At 35.6% G+C, this 20,107-nt stretch overlaps 1 protein-coding gene and 1 long non-coding RNA gene across 5 annotated transcripts; one reads left to right on the forward strand and one right to left on the reverse strand.

Annotated features, from left to right (window-relative positions):
- The first annotated feature begins 11,195 nt into the window (after positions 1-11,195).
- Positions 11,196-15,771, forward strand: LOC133823157 (uncharacterized). Of its 3 annotated transcripts, none has more exons than XR_009888163.1 (7): positions 11,196-11,780; positions 12,690-12,781; positions 13,151-13,852; positions 13,944-14,087; positions 14,507-15,261; positions 15,357-15,441; positions 15,670-15,771. It is a non-coding gene; the product is annotated as an uncharacterized LOC133823157 (long non-coding RNA). The 3 variants fall into 3 exon arrangements; XR_009888164.1 differs by having other exon boundaries at positions 13,151-13,832; positions 13,944-14,070; XR_009888162.1 differs by having other exon boundaries at positions 11,636-11,780; positions 13,944-14,070.
- Positions 15,772-18,052: 2,281 nt separating this feature from the next.
- On the reverse strand, positions 18,053-20,075 carry LOC133821354 (uncharacterized). 2 transcript variants are annotated; one of them, XM_062253701.1, is made up of 2 exons: positions 19,486-20,075; positions 18,053-19,126 (listed from the first exon to the last, which is right to left on the reverse strand). In XM_062253701.1, the coding sequence occupies exons 1-2, from the start codon at positions 19,802-19,804 to the stop codon at positions 19,092-19,094; spliced, it is 354 nt and encodes a 117-aa protein (XP_062109685.1). In that variant the 5' UTR covers positions 19,805-20,075; the 3' UTR covers positions 18,053-19,091. The 2 variants fall into 2 exon arrangements, with proteins under 2 accessions (XP_062109685.1, XP_062109684.1); XM_062253700.1 differs by having other exon boundaries at positions 19,456-20,075.
- Positions 20,076-20,107: the final 32 nt, after the last annotated feature.

Consider the following 20,107-nt stretch of genomic DNA (forward strand, 5'->3'; position numbering starts at 1 on the left):
ACTCGAGGGACATTGGTTTCATTGTGCGATCAGATTCAACTTTACGACTTCCAATAATGAAGTTGAATACGAGGCGCTACTCGCAGGATTAAGACTAGCCAAAGATATGGATATAAAGTCAATAGAAATATATAGTGACTCCCAACTAGTAGTTAATCAGATTATGGGAGAATATCAGGCTAGGGGTTTCAAGATGGTTGCTTATTTGAACAAGGCAAAGGATTTATTGGCACAGTTTAAGAAGTATACTCTCCAGCAAGTACCTCATGATCAGAATTCAAACGTCGATGCCTTAGCCAAATTGGCAAGCGCTAAAGATGTTGACGCTTTGAGCATAGTATTGGTTGAACATTTGTTGGCACCAAGCATTAAAGTGAAAGAATCCTCGCTAATGGTACAAGTGTCAAACACATGGATGACTCCCATCATTAAATATCTCGAACAAGGAATATTACCAGTAGATAGGAATAACGTGAGGACACTTCAAAGACAATTGGCTCGGTTTATTTTGGTCGATAGAGTCTTGTATATACGAGGGTACTCAATGCCTTTACTACGGTGTGTCTCTAAGGAAAAAGCTAAGAACTTGATGCAAGAATTACATGAAGGTTTCTGCGGAGATCACGGTGGGGGGCAAAGTTTGTCAAAGAAAATTCTATGGCAAGGATACTTCTGGCCTACCATGATCGAAGACTCTATGGAATTTGTTAAAAAGTGTGATAAGTGTCAAAGATTTTCCAAAATACCATGAGTAGCCCCAAATGAGCTTAAATAGATGCAAAGCCCATGGCCATTCGCAGTCTGGGGAATTGACCTAATCGGGTCTTTGCCTACGAGAAAAAGGAATGAAGTATACAGTAGTTGCTGTTGACTACTTTACTAAGTTGGCCGAAGTTGAGCCACTCACAACAATCACGACCAAGAAAGTATTGGATTTTGTCGTCAAAAACATTATATGTCGATATGGGTTGCCAAAAAAAATTGTCTCAGATAATGGCACGCAATTTGAAAGTGACATTTTCACTGATTTCTGCGAATGACATGGTATTACAAAGAGTTTTTCGTCAGTTGCCCATCCACAAGCCAACGGACAGGTTAAAGTTGTTAACAAAACTCTAAAGGACACACTGAAGAAAAGGCTCGAAGAAGCAAAGGGGGCATGGCCAGAAATATTTCCAGAAGTACTATGGTTGTATAGAACATCTCATCGAACAGCAACAGGCCATACGCCATTTTCCTTGACCTATGAGTATGAAGCCATGTTACTCGTTGAGCTAGATCCACCATCGCATAGAAGGCTAACATATGACCAGAGCACGAATAACCAATTATTAATGGAGTCTTTGGACTTGGTCAACAAAAGGTGCGACCAGGCTCAACTTCGAGTTGCAGTTTACCAACAAAAGGTCGCTTGATATTTTAACTCTAAAGTACGTGAAAGAAAGTTTGATGTGGAAGATTTGGTACTTAGAATAGTTTTTCTCAAAACTCACGACCAGAATGCTGGAGTACTCAACCCGAATTGGGAAGGTCCATATCAAATTGAAGAAATCCTTCAACCGAGCACATATAAACTTGCTCGCTTAAATGGAGATCTCGTTCCTCGCTATTCGAATGGAGAACAACTTGGAAAGTATTATCAATAAACAATTCTTTTTAAAGAGTTGGCTTGTATTAATTTTACTTTTTACAAGTTTGTGAACAAGGACTGGTCAGTTAATGAATGGTCGCTTATAAGTGTAAGATCAATTTTGATCACTCGTATAGACATGATTTTGTTCATTCTATTAGGAGAAATGAGAGGAACTATGCACAGCCAGTTATTCTTGCCAATTATTGTATTTATTACAAGTATTTGCTCATTATGTGTATTATTTTGCTATATTATAATTAATTTTTAATAAAGTACGTGACCAGTAATGTTCGAACAGGACTTGGTCATGGAAAGTGACCGAGAACCTTGAGCTCCTCGATCACTTGGGGGGCATATAAGATACTAAGCGAGCAAAGCATATCAACAGACATATGTGAACACACGAGCAAAATAAGGGAAAGCATATTACGACACTTAGAGTATTTTTCAAAATTTTTAGTTAATTTTGTGAAATCTTAATAAAGTGTTATGCTAAGTTCGGTCATACGAGCAGATGTTATAATAGCAATGAAAATATTTTATAATATCACAATGAAATGTTTTTACATCACGAGAAATTGTTGCTCGGATGTAATTAAAATAATTAAAAGGAAAAAGCTGCCTTAGGCAGCAAAATTGTCTTAACATCATGAACTGTTGTTCGAATGTTTTAATTACATGAATAAAAAAAGTTACTGTGTAGTTGGAGGAGAGTCTTGCTGAGACTACTGGTCGACTGATGTTCCAGCATCTTCTTCAGCACCATCAATGCCTGTCACCAGAGAGATTTCAAGAGAATTTGAGGCATTTTGGGCATTCCTTTCCTCCTCTTGGCGAGCAGCGCACTTCGCGAGTTCATCTTGTCTCATTGGCTCTGGAAGATAGTCGAAAGTTGCCTCTAGATTGTTCTTCCAAAACAAGTAGAAGCAGTTAAAGGTAGCTCCTTAGAACCTCTCCAGGTTTTGGGAATTTGTCTCCTCGAGCAGCTTAACTCGTTCCTCCAGACCAGTAGCCTCCTTCATGCTGGCCTCCAGATCTTCTTGAAGCTTGGCTGCTTCCTTATAGTTGGTCTCTGAAGCTTCTTTAAACTTCTCCTTGGCAGCATCGACTTTCGCCAGCTCTTTTTGGCTCCTCTTCAGCTCCTCGGTTAAACTGGTGACTTTGTCTTCAGTCGCCTTAACCTTCTCCTCGCAGGCTTTGATCTCCTCGATATGTTCTACATCGACCTCCTTGGCGCGACGCCAGCCATTGTTCATTGTTAGGATACCCTGCAAACAGTAGAAGAATGAATTTTTTAGAGCTAATCAAAGGAAATGTTGTTTGACTAAAATAAAATACAGAAGAAACTTACACTGAACAGTTCATTGAACCCACGAGCAAGGACCTGGCTGGGTTCAACGTAGGAAGACAGGCAAAGGCCTCTTGGCTGAGACGATGCTTAGACAATCTCTGCAGCTTGGCGTTTGTTGAGCTATAAGCATTGCTCAATAAATCTGCGGCCAGAGATCTTTCTGCCTGGTTGGTGGAAGGAGCAATGCGAGGAGGAGGAGGAGGAGGAGAAGTAGTTGATTTAGATGGAGCAGGAGCTAGAGGGTCCTCTAGTTGAGCTCTTTTTCTAGAGGGCTCTCCACTGCCTTCTCCAGGGTGTTGTCTGCTCAACTTCTTCCTGCTCGGAGGAGCGTCTGCGGAGGCGTACATGTCGAAAGCATCATCAGATGGCATGACTGCAAACACAAAAACAAACGAGCAGACATGTTAAGAAATAGTTTGGCCAATAAAGGAATAACGTAAAGAGAAATTCTAAGTAGTATACCCGAACTATTATTAATGGTCGTTACATTATCTAAAGAACTACTGCTACATTCACTATCTGCCTCGAAGTAGTCCAAGCTAAAACTACTGGTCGTAAATTTAAAGTTGCCATCCCTATCGAATAAATGACAAGGGATGGACAGATTATCTAGGAGTGAGAAATCTATATCGTTCTCGTCTGAAGATTCGAGTATAGGGCTGGTGTATTCAGGTAGTTTTTGTTTTCCCCTCCCATGTTGAGTAGGGGTATTGGCAGCTTGAGTGCTAGGAGTTGGTTCGCGGATGGCCACTCCCGTTGGTCATCGCCTCTAGGGTTTTGACACATCTTGCTGCTGCTTGGGGATGTCTTATCCGTCAGTGACCTCTCCAGTGGCACTCCCCACACTGGATTCTCTCACTTCCTGGTGAGGTGCTAAAAGGCCAACCAACCTTAAATTGTTCTCCGTGCCCAGCTCCTTGATGCTTTTTTCTATATTGGTCATGCTGGGCAAGGCTGCGGCTCTTATATCCTTCTCTGGAGTGGGGTCTGGTCGGTACCATGGACCTAGATGCAGCACAAGACAACTATGGACAAGGAAAGACGAAAAAATTACTAGTTAAAGGTCGATTATAGATTAAAAGTTTACCTCCTCGTGTGAAGGCCAGGTTGTCATCAACCAAGTCGGTTGTAAGGAAGTACTCTTGTAAGTACCTTCCTACATTGGACTTGTAGGTAGTATCACTCAAGAATGTGCGAGCAGATTCCTGGTGGCAAAAGCTGTGTTGTTCTAGTTGGGGTTGGATTTGAGATCGAACAGATAGTTGATCTCATGCGGAGTGGACATAAGCCATTTTTTGTGGTTGTATAGGATATAGAGTGTTGAAAGTACTCTATATCCATTGGGTGTTATTTGGAAAGGGGCGACCTCGAAATAATTGGCCATCCCTCGAAACAAATCATGCAAGGGTAAGACTGCCCATGCTTCAATGTGATACCTTGACTAGGCGTTGTAGGCACCTCCGGGTACGTTTGCCCTCTGGTCGGGCGTTGGTTTGTGCAGGGTAATCCCGGAAATCCAATACTTCTTGGGGTATTTTGACACCATCCTGGTCGATATGACACTAGAAGGGGCAATGTGTCAGTCTACCTCTGCTCGAGGGCCATCACGACGACGAGCTTTGGGTTGAATGTCTGGTGGTGAAAAGTTTAAAGGTTGAGGGTTGTTTGAAGGAACCTCGGCGTTGGTTTTCGGCTGGTTAGAAGGTGAATCTATTGTTTTCTTTTTCCTACGAGCAGTGTATTTGACACGACCCATGTTCGATTGGTAGTGTGGAGGACTGATCATAGGGCTTGATTGTTAAGCCGAAGGCTCAGGAAAAGGCAAAGAAGGTTGTTCTTGATCATCGAATAGCAAAGCAAGAAGATCGTCGTCTATTGGTCTCTCACCTCCCCAGGGATCATGCATGAATATCTGAGAAGAGCAAAGGGGAAGTGAGAATCTACGACCAATAGATAGAAGAAAGAGAAAAGCAAGGATAACGTTGCTCGTGTATAAAAGTTAAGCTTTTATACGACCAGCAACATCCTGATAAAAACACAATAAACATGCGAACAGTTTTAAAAAATAGATCAAAAAGTGAATGTGAAAAGTTTTTTTCAACTCCGAAAACAAGCAGGAAAAACCCCGTTTTTCCGAAATACTCAAAATCGAATTTTCACTTCAATTTTGGACCCGAAATCAATATCCATATGTCCCACATTACTTTTTAAACATTTTCTAGTGTTTTATACTGCCTAAACTCCTTATTCTAGCATACTTATTCTATGTATGTTTGCTTAAACCCGGTTACCCAAAAATTTCTCAGGAACAGCAGAAACCCAGTTACGAAAATTCGTGAATCAAGACTAGAATACATAAAAATTTCTACAAATATGAGAGGGTGGATTCGAAAACTTGGAGTACGGATTGTAGGAGAAATCATGAAGGTTTTGCTCGGAGTTGCTCGAAGACATCTCGAATCAACTGGAATCTCTGGGTTTTCTTGATGGTTTGTCTGAGTTCTTGAAGAGAGAGAAGGTTCGAGTAAAAAATGAAAAAGATGAAAAGGCTTATATTTATACTGCTCGGGGTGTTAATAAAAGGTAATAATGGGAATGGGATTTCGATGTACGGGGAATTACAATAACCATCAAAACATTTATGGGAAATTGTAAGGGTCATAATTACTTGCTTTTTCAAAAAAGTACTGACAGATGTGACAGGTCAGATTGATTGCTGGTCGAGTAAGTTCATTAAATGATGATCGCATTAAAATAAACTTGGGGGGCAAATGTTTACCCTAAAAAATACTTACTTGCTGACGTGGCAAAATTAGTACGCACGTGGGTTGCATGTGACTACTTAGTGATTACATCCAGGTCGACTAGTGACCACAAGAGAAGTTACTCGATGGATTTAAGAAAGACAACCGTATGGCAAAAGATGTGCTGTATATGCGACCAGGTCTGGTCGTAGTAACGAAGCCAGAGCTCAAATACAGTTATAAGTCAGATATTTCTAAGATATTTGACCCTATTTTTATGTAAAGATATTATTTATGTTATTATTTTTATATGCTTGAATCAAAATGTAGACATGGCCCATTGGCCCATATGTATGTCCTTGAGTCTATAAATAGGACTCAAGGGACTCATTGAAAGGGGGCAATAATTTGTATTCGGAGAGAATCAGTATTTTCTATACACAAATTTTTGTATCCTTTTTTGGAGGTTGTGAAACTCAGTAAACCCTAGTTTGATGATCGCATGTTTCATAATACACCAATAAAAACACTAAGCGGAAGTAGGTTAGTACCAATATCTGGGGCCGAACCACTATAATTCCTGGTGTCGTTTAGTTCTTGCATTCAGCTTACAAATCTTTATCGTTTTGGTGACTCCGTGTTGTTGGCTAAATTATCAGTCAACAGGTAGGATATCTCAACATCTTCCAAGTCACTATTTATTTCATTTTTAATCAAGTTCTTTAGATTTTGTAGTGAACATTTTGGTGGAATATGTATTCCAACTACTTCATAATTCAAGTAGCAGTTCTTTTCATCCCATTTTCCTCCTTAATGAATCAATGCTTTCATGAAATCCATTCCTGAAACATATAACATAAATAAAGTACCAGGTTACACAATCTAACTCAAAAAATGGCAAGGATACAAATACCAGGTTACTTTTCCCTATTTTAGGCAACAATTCACAAATCCAAAGCAAATTCATTAAACACTTTCAAATTAATTCAGTTAGGTACCATGTTACACAATCCAACTAAAAAAAAAGGGAAGGGATACAAATACCATGTTACTTTTTCCTATTTCATGCAACGATTCACAAAACCAAAGCAAATTCATCGAACTCTCTCAAATTAATCTAGCTAGGTACCAGGTTACACAATCTAACTCCAAAAAAGGACAGGGATACAAATACAAGGTTACATTTTTTTTGTTTCATGCAACAATTCACAAAACCAAAACTAATTCTTCAAACTCTCTCAAATTAATTCAGCCTGGTACCAGGTTACACAATCCAACTCAAAAAAGGGTAGGGATACAAATACTAGGTTACTTTTTTTATGTTTCAGACAACAATTCACAAAACCAAAACAAATTCTTCAAACTCTCTCAAATTAATTCAGCCAGGTACCAAGTTACACAATCCAACTCAAAAAAAAAGGGCAGGGATACAAATACCATGTTACTTTTTTCCTATTTCATGCAACGATTCACAAAACCAAAGCAAATTCATCGAACTCTCTCAAATTAATCTAGCTAGGTACCAGGTTACACAATCTAACTCCAAAAAAGGATAGGGATACAAATACCAAGTTACTTTTTTCCTATTTCAGGCAACTATTTCACAAAACCAAAGCAAATTCATCAAACTCTTTCAAATTAATTCAGCCAGGTACCAAGTTACACAATCCAACTCAAAAAAAGGGCAGGGATACAAATACTAGTTTACTTTTTTTTTTTTTCTGTTTCAGGCAACAATTCATAAAACCAAAACAAATTCTTCAAACTCTCTCAAATTAATTCAGCCATGTACCAGGTTACACAATCCAACTCTAAAAAAGGGCAAGGATACAAATGCCAAGTTACTTTTTCTCAGTTTCAGGCAACAATTCACAAAACCAAAATAAATTCTTCAAACTCTCAAATTAATTCAGTCAGGTACCAGATTACACAATTCAACTCAAAAAAAGGGCAGGGATACAAATACCAGGTTACTTTTTTTTTCAGACAACAATTCACAAAACCAAAACAAATTCTTCAAACTCTCTCAAATTAATTTAGCCAGGTACCAGGTTACACAATTCAACTAAAAAAAAGGGCAGAGATACAAATAACATGTTACTTTTTTCCTATTTCAGGCAGCAATTCACAAAACCAAATAAAATTCATCAAACACTTTCAAATTAATCCAGCCAAGTACCAGGTTACACAATCCAACTAAAAAAAAGGGCAGGGATACAAATACCAGGTTACTTTTTTCCTATTTCAGGCAACAATTCACAAAAACAAAGCAAATTCATCAAACTCTTTCAAATTAATTTTGTCAGGTACCAGGTTACACATTCCAACTAAAAAAAAGGGCAGGGATACAAATATCAGGTTACTTTTTTCTGTTTTAGAAAACAATTCACAAAACCAAAACAAATTCTTCAAGCTCTCTCAAATTAATTCAGCCAAGTACCAAGTTACACAATCTAACCAAAAAAAAACAGAGGGATACAAATGCCAAATTACTTTTGCAAAAAAAATATGAACAACTAGCAAAATTTAAAAAATGATGAACTAGCTTAAAAAATGCAGACATTCCACAATAAAATTTTATATCAAACCAAATGAAAAAAATATTTATTGAGATCATATCATAATACAAATTTTAACTAGAAATTACCTTTCTCCCAAACATCCAATCAAGAAAGAGGAATTTAGATGGTGATCTTGGAGAATGCAGTTCTTATCATTGGAAAAATCTTCCAATCGTAAAAAAATTGTAGTTTCGATGTCAAGAAAATGAAGGAGAACTGGAGAAAATTCTTCATCGGTGGCAAGGAATTACAGAGGGTGGGTGATCGACGGAAAGGAAATGCAGAGGTATGGTGTTGATTTTTTTATTGTGAATTTGAGCATTTCTAGCACTCATTCTAATTTCTCATGGAGATTCAATATTTATACTTTCTGTAATTTTCCATATTGGGAAACTTTTTAATCTGATTTCCATATTTAAAAAAAATATTAATATTCCAGATTTTTTAAAATCGTTTTATAAAAACCCATATATATTAAAATAAAAATCGTACTAAATGTGTGTAGATACGAATATTATGGATAAAAATGTACGCAAAAATGGAAGCAACTGAATATGATTTAGAAGAAGTTTTGACAATTATTTTGTTGTACATTATTTTTTGATAGCCTAGCTAAGGCCTAAGAGCCTGCAAGAATCCACATTTCAAAATCCAACACGAAAATAGATAGTGGAAGTAGGATTTTCTGTTCATAATTATTATTAAAATTAAGTAGTAAAGTATGGGTACTTACTTTTTCTAACATTTTGACCGTGACTCTTTTTGAACTCTATCTGTTTGTCTCATTTTATTTAGCTCTTTCTCTTTTTTTAGGTTTAAAACTGATTGAAATTTGTATTGTTCGTATTTACATGCTTTATCTATTTTTCATCCATAGTTCATGTCTTTCTATAAGCATTCTTTTCAACAATTCAAGGGCTTTTGCAACATGAAATTTTATCTCTCGAGAGTTCATAAGTTTCTTCCAATCTATATCTATATATTTATTTGAAGGAGAGTCTCAAATGAGATAATGCGCAATTCTAAAATTGTTCCAAACCATTCTTTTTATTTTTATTTTTTTACATTTTTTTATTCTTCTTTTTAAAAATTTATGATAGAAAAATAAAAAATATCTATCTAATTTTTAAAAAAACATAAAAAAAAAAAGATGTAAAGAGAATTCTCTTTTCATAGCTTTACTATAAAACATAAAAAAATATGTAATGACAATTTTTTTCTTAGTTTTCTTAATTATTTAATTTATTTTAATAATAATAATTATCATATATACGAAAAAAAAATTCAATGATAGATATATTTAAATTCTAAATATCTATATAATAGTTATGATAACATATTTCTATTTTTTATAATAATAACTAATTAATTAATTATTTAAAATGAGAGATATTTAAATTCTAAATATCTATATATATAGTTACGATCTTCATATATAATTTGAATTTCAATCTAACCGAATTTATTTTCTTCCAAATTCATTCCTTTGATTTGAGTTCATACCTTCTATGATTTTCTTACTTGTTATAGTTTTTTCATTTACTTGATTTCTTTTGATCATTATTATTATCTTTCTTTCTTTGTTTACTGGGTCGTTATAGTTTTAATTTATCTTACTAACAAAAATTAGTTTTAAAAAATAAAGAGTTCAAAAATAAGTAATCCACCAAGATACATATGTTTAAAATAATCTATCTATATATTCCTATTTTTAGCCTTTTTGACAAAACACGAGGCTAAAAAGTTAATTTTTTAAAATAAAAGGACCAAACAGGTAGTCATCTATAATATAAGGTTTAAAATAGTATGAAGCCTCACACAAAAATAAATTATAGATATGTAATTTACTTTTTTTTATAAATAATTTTTAATTATTTAGAATTTTTCAAAAAAATATATTTTAATAATTATAAAACCTGAAGCGCAATTATGTTTTCTAACTTATATATAATGTATATATATAAAGATGGGCTTGGCTAATGTCCCGCACCTTCACAAGAACGGTACAATCCCTTCTTTGACCCTAACCATTAGATTTAGCTTACAAATGCATCCAATGGTTGGTTTTAAATTGAGAGTTAAATAATGTAAATAGTGTAACTGACAGGGGTATTGAAAAAAGCAACTGGTCACATCCCCAACAACCATTTCTCTCTTTTAGCTTCTTCACTTTACTCTACACATAAACCATTTTCTTCCCTCTCATTCTCACAAAGAACGGGTCCCAAGCTCTCATTCTCACAAAGGAAGGCACGGCTCGAAGCTCTCTTCTTCTTGTAAACCATTTTAGAGCTGTGAAGGGGCGGGACATTAGCCAAGCACGAGGGGGCAGAATCTCTCATCCTCACAAAGGAAAGGGTCCGAATTTCTCATTCTCACAAAGGATAGGGTTCGAAGCTCTCATTCTCTCAAAGGAAGGCAACGGTTTGAAGCTCTCATCAGAAATAGCCCTCATTCTCATCAGAGGTGAAATCCCTTCTTCTTATCTTAAGCCATTTCAGAGCTTTCCATTTCTTGTTTTTGGTAATGGAAATTTTTTTTTCTTCTTAAAAGTGCGATTTTCTTCTACAGAGTTTACATTGTTTTCGTTCTTTTGCTTGTGTTGCAGCTAGTTTAGTAGTTTTTTTCACTCCAAAAGCTTTGATGAAGCTCAATTTTCATCATCTCGATTAAGATTTCTCTCTTACCCTCTTTTTATTTATTTTTGTGTGTTTTGGTTTGATTGTTGTTATATAGTTTTGGGTATATTTTTTCCTTAGAAATAATCTTGCATGCAATGTAGTGTGTATACTAAAATGGATTTTCTATCTTGTATTTTCCCTTTAAAGATTGTAAATCTTTCGACTTGGGTATATCTTTCGACTTGTACGATTATGTTTATTTCTTCTTTTGTTTGGCATTATATTTATATATGCTACTCATTATATTTTCTGAAGTTGTGATGAAGCTTGATCTTAGTAATATTTTCTTTTGCAGTCATAATTAATTATTGGGTCCCTGGATGTTGGCTTTTATGAATAATGTTTGTATTTGTGGAATTTGAGTTTCACATTTAAGGCTTCGATGAGGAGTATATTTTCACTTTAACAATGCCTCAAATCTATGATCATTCTCTTAATATATAATATAAAAATTCATAATGCTTCAGTTAATGACTTAAGGTTTTAGTACCTGTGGATTGATCAAATTTCAAGAGTATATAAAATCAATATGATGCAGACCCTAGCTTTTGATTGATAATATTTGAAACTGTTTTCCCTTATGTATGATGTCCCCTGACAAATTTAGCATCTTTCAATATTTTTTAATTAATGTTAATATACTTCCTGGTGCTTTTAATTTTCATAACCATATAATTATTGGCTAAATTTTTTTTGATTATTGAAACATTCAGTTCTGAGTGGTATGTCTCCTTTACATGCATGTTTGATCTTCTCGATATTTGCATCAATGGACGAAAATAGAAGCTAAACTCAACTGTTATAAGCCAGGTAATGCAATAATCATTCGTATTACTCATTTGAGTTTGTACCATAGAAACATTTTATTCCCACTTCAAAATGTAGGATGGTTAAGTGAGTGTACGAGGAGAAATTGACATTTGTGTATTTTGACAACATTATTAGAGATCAGCAGTGGTGGATTGTTTAGTTGCATGGTAGTAGGTATGGAATATCTTGCATTGCATGTGTGTTGTATAATAACAAAGTGATTTCACAAGATGAAAAACTCCTGTAGAAACTATAGTAGGAGTATCATTTCCCTTTCATTTGTATCTCTATTGTTGTAAATGACACGTCCATGGGTTTTAGAAAGCAATTTTCTTTTTTTGCTACATTGTGTGATGGCGCATGCATTGCAAACATGTGAGATAGAACAATTGGCTTTTTTTGTTAACAGACGTATGCTGCCAGGAGTGACATGACTGTGACTTTGAAAAATAATTTTGCCAAAGTTTAAATGTATATATAAAAAAAAATCTTTGAAAGACACAATGATTATTTTTTTTCTTTTTCTTTTTCTTTTTTATTGGGTTGTGCGTTAATTTTCCTATATGGCTTTCCCTGTGGAATTTGAGTTTCACATTTAAGGATTCAATGAGGAGTGTATTTTCACTTTAACAATGCTTCAAATCTATGATCATTCTCTTAATATATAATTTAAAAATTCATAATGCTTCAGTTAATGGCTGGAGGTTTTAGCACCTGTGGATTGATCAAATTTCAAGAGTATATAAAATCAATATGTTGCAGACCCTAGCTTTTGATTGATAATATTTGAAATTGTCCCTGGGCATGATATCTTCTGACAAATTTAGCATCTTTCTACTTTCTGGTGTTTTTAATTTTCATGTTGATGATTATTGGCTAAAAATGTTTTTGATAAGTTTCCATTTGCAGGTTAAGTGTTGATAGATCACATGGCAGACAAAAGCTCCTCAAGCTGCAGGGACCATCCATACTGATTTGAGAGAGGGTTCATCTGTGCTGAGGTCCTTGCTCAAACGTTGAAGTTCTTGATTTTTGTCAATGAGTTTTATTGACTATTAATATTATTAGCTACTACTCTTATTTCATTGCGGTCACAACTAGAAATGTCAAACAAATTTAGTGACACTAATTATTTGATTATAATGATTGGTAGAGTTCTATTATCTAAAGAGTTTATAATAAGTACTAACCAACTATTTATTGCTTTGTTTGACCAGAATGTAAAATGACTAGAGGTTCAAAAAGGAACATTGAAACTAGCAAAAGTTGGAGCAAGGAAACACAATCCGACTCTTGTACTGAATCATACAGTTGAAAATCATACAGTTCAAAAACTGACTTGGGCTTTTTTTATGTTTTTTTTTTCACAGATTCGTACTAAGTTGGGTGGATTCCTTGAAGCCCTTCCCCTTGAGGAGAAGATTGAATATGGGATGGTTATCAAAAAGGAAAAGCCGAAAGATGATGAGACGTTCCACTGCAAGTGCAATCCTGAAAGGGTTGTGGCTTTAGGAAGAATATTGAGTGCAGAGCAAAAGAAGGCAGTGAGGAATATTAGATTTGGTGCAATGTTGGATTTGAAGATGGATTGTGTGAAGAGAAAGTTAGCTAGGTGGTTAGTTGATCAGATTGACGATGACAAGAGGGTACTTACTGTGGGTACCACGATCATAGAGTTGAAGCCGTAGCTTTTCGAGCATGTTATGGGGATTAGGGATGGCGGTACCCCTATCAAACTGCCTGAGAAGAATTACTACAATCCTTACCATGATTTGATTTTCAACATGCATAAGAAATCCACTACCATCGATGACTTGGAGAAAGTAATTGAACGGAGCAAGACAACAGACGAGCTCTTTCTCATGCATTACGTATTGTTCGTAATTACGGTCGTTCTTTGTCCAACGTCGGGAAATCGTGTTAAGAAAGCATACCTATCCATTGTTTGCAACGTGGAGTCTGTTAAGAATTTCAATTGGGTGACACACACCCTCAACTTTCTTTGTGAGCAGATTCAATGTTTGAAGCGGGGAGAGATTCATTACATGCCAGGTTTTTCGCTCTTCCTGTACGTAAGTGACTTAAGTCCAATGCGTTCAAATGGTGATTTAGAGCCTAAATTGATCCTTTTGAATGCTACTTTGCATTCTTTTGTGGTTGCAGTTAATGTTCATATAAAGAGCTTTGTGGCCTCGTGGGCAGATAGATAGGAGTATCCCCCGATTGCCGATTACACTTTGGGATAAGACCACTATGAGGAAATTTGCGCTTTACATCGACCGTAAAGGAGGTTATGAGACTACTGAGGTGAGTGTCCAAAGGCAGTCATATCTATAAATATATATTTATTTATTTATCTTATTCATTGTTTTTAATTTTGGAGCTACAAATTTTGAATTGACATTTCCATTCATTAACATCTAGACCCCTTTTCTTTTCAATAGCATATTAAGATTGCATTTGCACAACTCAAATGCCAAAATTGTTGTTTTCTTCTTTCTGATTCTAAAGCCATGAACAAGTCATTTTTTAAGTTTCATGTTTCATTACATGAATCAAATAACAAGTCATCTGTGTTAACTTGTATTAGAGAAGAATATACATTACAATCTCATATTCTTAGTTTTTTGTAATCAGAATCTCATGTTATGTATTCCTTGAATTTGAGCATTATTTTTTACTACTTCATTGTCATAGTCTAACCATTGGGTTATTGTCATGTGCAGATGTTACCTTTACCACCACCCAATACCAAAAAAGCTCCCATTGTTATGCCCTCTAAAGGTGCTCGAGAAGCTCCCAATGCTATGTATTCTAAAGGAGTTCGAGAAGCTCCCACTGCTATGCCTTCCAAAGGAGTTCGGGAAGCACGTAGGGCCCCCAGCGTCCCTAATCACCCCATCAACCCCATAATTGATGCTAATGATGTCATTCTGAGTAAGATTTTGGACCGTATGGACCGGATGGAGCAGCAAATGGATAAGGTATCAAGTACCATGGAAGTACTACCAAGCCAGGTCCATGATGTACTTGACAAAGAGATGAGGACTATCAAGAAGGTCATAATCAATGATCTTTGGAAGGTTGCAGCTTCAAAGCGTACAATAGACCCCCATTTTACTAGAGTTGACATTCCTTAGCCTACCAAGCCAGCGAGGGACTCCAAAAAATCCACGGTGGCAGGAAACCAAGACCAAAATGAATAAGAAATGGATGATGATGTTGTCATTGTAGATAGGTCTTTGATCCCGTGGAAGACATTGTTATCTACCCAAATTGAGAAGGAGGGAGAGGGGATTCAAAATGAACAATTTGAACCTATGGAACCCAAGGCTTGCACCCTACCTGTGGAAGAGAAGGCCTGGAAGAAATATCATTCCAGCAAAGGGAAGGTGGTGTGTGCATTCGACCTAAAGATTGAGGTTGATGAGGAGATTTTTAAGACAGTCCAATATATTTTCACTAACAGTCTTCAAAAAAAGTAAGCAGCAACTACCAACATTAAATTTATATTTAATTAAATGAAAATATGTTTTGCTATTATACTAACTTAATCTAGCTTATTCTATTGTGCAGGGAAATCTTATTCTCCAACGACAGAACAAAACTGTCGAGATCACAACTGAGCTTGTTCAGACCCGATACAGAAATTGATGGGAATGTAAGTCCTCCTAATGTTGTTTATCATTCTATTTCTATATTTCTTTTAATGATCATGTTAGACATAAAAACAAAAGCATTGCCATTATAAATATGTTTCATCATAATTTATGATTAAACATTCACAACAGAATTTTTTTTGTTACATTATATTAATCGAATTATATAAAAGTGTTTCTTCTTGTGGAATGACTAAGAAAATGGTTGTTTTGGATAAATGTTGTCATAGATTATTACATGTTATGCCTAGTTGTTGACGAGCAAGGAGAGAATTGGTGACAGAACCTACTGGTTTTTGCCCACTACAGTTTCTATTAGTGCAATTATGCCTTCATAATTTAAATATTCTATCAATAATCGGAAACATGATCCTAGTAGTTTTTAGTGATGTTATAAATTTTCTATAGCAACAATAGACAGATTTAGGGTAATATTTTTCTGTTATTTTATTTCTAATACACAGCAATGTATATAACATGTACAATAATTCTATAAAGAGAAACAAATCAAATAATAAAGATACAATAAATCCCTAAAAATATGGTACAATAAAATCAGAATTATTATACAGCTATACTGTATAATAATAATAATAAAATACTGATTTTCCAACACTCCCCCTCAAGCGGGACTAAAAATGTTCTCCATAGCCAGCTTGCTAGTCAGAAAATCAAATTGTTTCTTACACAATCCTTTTGTAAAAATATCTACCACCTGCTCTTTAGTAGAAACATAAGGCATACACACTTGACCGCTCTCAATTTTCTCCTTAATAAAATGCTTATCTACTTCAACATGCTTTGTGCGATCATGAAGTACAGGATTATGAGCAATTGCAATAGCTGCCTTGTTGTCACAATACTTCATAGGAGATGATTGAGATGACTTCAGCTCTTCAAGCAGCCTTTTTATCCAAATAATTTCACAAATTCCATGAGCAACAGCTCTGAATTCAGCTTCAGCACTGCTTCTAGCCACCACACTTTGTTTCTTGCTTCGCCAAGTGACCAAATTACCTCCAACATATGAACAGTAGCCTGATGTAGATCTTCTGTCTACAGTGCTTCCAACCCAATCCGCATCAGTATAGGCTTCAATCTCTAGATGCCCTCGAGGTCTGAACAAGAGGCCTTTGCCCGGTGTTCCCTTTAGATACCTTAGTATCCTATAGACTGCATCGAAATGCCTTGAACTAGGTGAATGCATGAACTGACTTACCATACTCACAGAGAAAGCTATATCAGGTCGTGTATGAGACAAATAAATCAGTCTCCCAACTAATCTTTGATAAAGCTCCCTGTCCTTCACACTTTTCAAGTCTTCAATAGCATGTAGTTTAACATTAGGTTCACTAGGTGTTTTAGCAGGTTTACAACCCATCATACCTGTCTCATTAAGTAAATCAAGCACATACTTACGCTGACTTACAAAAATACCTTCTTTGGACCTTGCAAATTCCATTCCAAGGAAGTATTTCAAAGGACCCAATTCTTTAATTTCGAATTCCTCACCAAGTCTTCTTTTTAATCTCTCTTGTTCATCAATGTCATCCCCAGTTATCACAATATCATCTACATACACAATTAGAATAGCCATCTTTCCTTCCTCTGAATGTTTGTAGAACATAGTGTGATCCGCTTGACTTTGAGTGTAACCAAACAACTTCAATACCTTACCAAAGCATTCAAACCAAGCTCTAGGGGACTGTTTAAGACCATACAAGGATTTCTTCAATTTACACACTTTTCCAACTCCAAAGCTTTTTTCGAAACCTGGTGGGACACTCATATACACTTCCTCTTCAAGGTCTCCATTAAGAAAAGCATTCTTCACGTCTAACTGGTTCAAAGGCCAATTATATTAACTGCTAAAGATAGTAGAATCCGTATAGAATTAATTTTTGCAACAGGTGCAAACATCTCTTGATAATCTATTCCATAGGTTTGAGTAACGCCTTTGGCCACAATCCTCGCTTTATACCTCTCAATACTTCCATCAGCTTTGGATTTTATTGTGAACACCCATTTACACCCTACAATCTTCTTGTCCCTCGGTAACATTACAATCTCCCAAGTCCCATTCTTTATCAAAGCATCCATCTCTTCATCCACTGCCAACTTCCATCTCGGTTCATCTAGTGCCTCCTGTATACTTCTAGGCACAACAAGTTCAGAAATATTAGTAATAAATGCTCTATAGTTATCAGATAGGTGATTGTACGAGATGTATTTGGCAATTGGATGCTTTGTACAAGCCCGAGTTCCTTTTCTAAGAGCAATAGGAAGATCTAGAGTTTCAGATGTAGGGCTTGAACCAGGTTGTGAAGACAAAACATTATTTGGAGACAAAGAAGAACTAGGAATAGAAGGAGGATTACCTGGGGTACTTGAAGAACCATTGTTCGGGACTTACGTTTGGTCTTGTGCAGGGATGATTGGATGGTCTCTACTTCTTTCACAAATGTTCTTCCTTGAATAAACCACAGGCTCAAGATTGTTACGATTTTTAATCAATCGTAGCATTTCTGTTTCTGACAAACCAAGGTCAGATTCAGATTCAATAGATGTAGGCTGAGTTTTCTCAATAGAAACATCAAGAATAGTTTTAGGTAAAGGTTCAACAAGTTCCCAAAAATTTTGTACTGCTGAATTCTCTCCCTGAACAAAATTCTTTGAGAAATAAGGACTATTTTCAACAAAAGAAACATCCATAGTAATATAGATGCGTTTAGAGATAGGATTAAAACATTTATATCCTTTTTTATTTGGAGGATAGCCTAAGAAAATACATTTTTCATCTCTAGGATCTAACTTAGACCTAGACCTTTTTGGAAGATGAACATACACAATACTCCCAAAAATCTTCAAAGGTAAATCTGAATTAATTCTAGAAGTAGGAAAGAATTTTTTGAAACATTTCAACGGGGTAGTGTAATGTAAAACTTTAGTAGGCATTCTATTTATCAAATAAGATGCAGTAAGAACAACGTCCCCCCATAAATATTTTGGAACATTCATATAAAACATCATGGCACGAGCTACTTCTAACAAGTGTTTATTCTTTCTTTCTGCTATTCCATTTTGTTCAGGAGCATCAGGACATGTAGATTGATGCAAAATACCATTTTCTTTTAAAAAATTTCCAAAGATGTGATTAAAGTATTCTGTTCCATTATCAGTTCTTAAAATACTGATTTTTGTTTGAAACTGATTTTCAATCATTTTGTAAAAATCGGTAAAAATTTGTTCAACCTCAGATTTTTCTCTCATTAAATAAACCCAACAAAGACGAGTATGGTCGTCTATAAAAGTAACAAACCATTTTTTTCCAGAATTAGTGGTAACCTTAGAAGGTCCCCAGACATCACTATGAAACAAATAAAACGGTTTTGAAGGATGATAAGAAGATTTAACATAAGATTTACGTTGGCTTTTGGCCAATGAACAACTTTCACATTGAAAAGACAAAGGATTCAACCGTTTAAATAATGCTGGAAACAAATGTTTTAAATAAGAAAAACTAGGATGGCCTAATCTATAATGCCAAACCATTATTTGATCATAAACAAAAAGAGAACTAATGCTACTAAATCCTTGAGCAATTTTATTTTCAGAAGCCTTATCTTCGAAATAATAGAGTCCATTAATCATCCTAGCACTGCCAATCGTCTTCCCCGAACTCTGGTCCTGAAAAACACAATGGGATTCATAGAAAACCACACAACAATTAGAATCTCTAGATAATTTGCTGACAGATAAGAGATTGCAAGTGATTTTAGGAACATGGAGGACAGATTTAAGATCTATCCCCTTAGAAATTTTAATTAAACCTTTTCCTGCAATGGATGAGAAATTACCATCAGCTATTTTAACTTTTTGATCTCCTAAACAAGGTAAGTAAGATTAAAAAAATTTAGAAGAATTTGTCATATGGTCTGAAGCTCCAGAATCTATTATCCATGGAGTGGATGATTTTTTATAACAATTTAGAGCATTTATTTCTAATACTTTGTTACCTGCATATGCAATAGAGGCAGTAGGAATACCAGATGAGGACGAGGTAGTGTTCAGCAATGCATGAAGGTGATTCATCTGCTCCTTAGTGAAGGGGCTGGACTCAGCTTCATGTGCAGAAGGGGTTCGACCTGCCTTTTCTCTCTCTGCCTTGCTTTTCCAGTTTGCTGGTTTGCCATAGATTCTCCAACAGTTCTCTTGAGTATGACGAGGTTTATTACAGAAATCACACCAAACACGTGGCTTCTCATCAGTTTTCTGCACGTATGGGGTGTTCCTGTTATATCCTGCTCCCATGGTGGCTAGCGCTGAACTTTCAACAACAGATGTAGTTGTCCTCTTTCCCAACATAACACTCCTTCGACTCTCCTCTCTTCTAACTTCAGCGAATACTTCACCAATTGGAGGTAGTGGCTGCCTTCCAACAATTCTCCCCCTCACCTCATCAAACTCAACATTGAGACCAGCCAAGAACTTATAGATCTGGGTAATATTTGCTCTGATACCAAATAGACAGATTTAGGGTAATATTTTTCTGTTATTTTATTTCTAATACACAGCAGTGTATATAACATGTACAATAATTCTATAAAGAGAAACAAATCAAATAATAAAGATACAATAAATCCCTAAACTAAATCCCTAAAAATATGG

This window comes from Humulus lupulus, chromosome 3 (genome assembly GCF_963169125.1).
Source record: "Humulus lupulus chromosome 3, drHumLupu1.1, whole genome shotgun sequence".
In the NCBI taxonomy this organism is placed as follows: Eukaryota; Viridiplantae; Streptophyta; class Magnoliopsida; order Rosales; family Cannabaceae; genus Humulus; species Humulus lupulus.

What these genes read in the sequence shown, in the direction of transcription:
- LOC133821354 (XM_062253700.1), bottom strand. Translation starts at nt 19,804, where the DNA reads ATGTTGGGAAAGAGGACAACTACATCTGTTGTTGAAAGTTCAGCGCTA. An exon ending in TGCCTCTATTGCATATGCAG is followed by an intron (nt 19,127 to 19,455) that starts GTAACAAAGTAT and finishes TGTGTTTTTCAG; the next exon opens with GACCAGAGTTCGGGGAAGAC.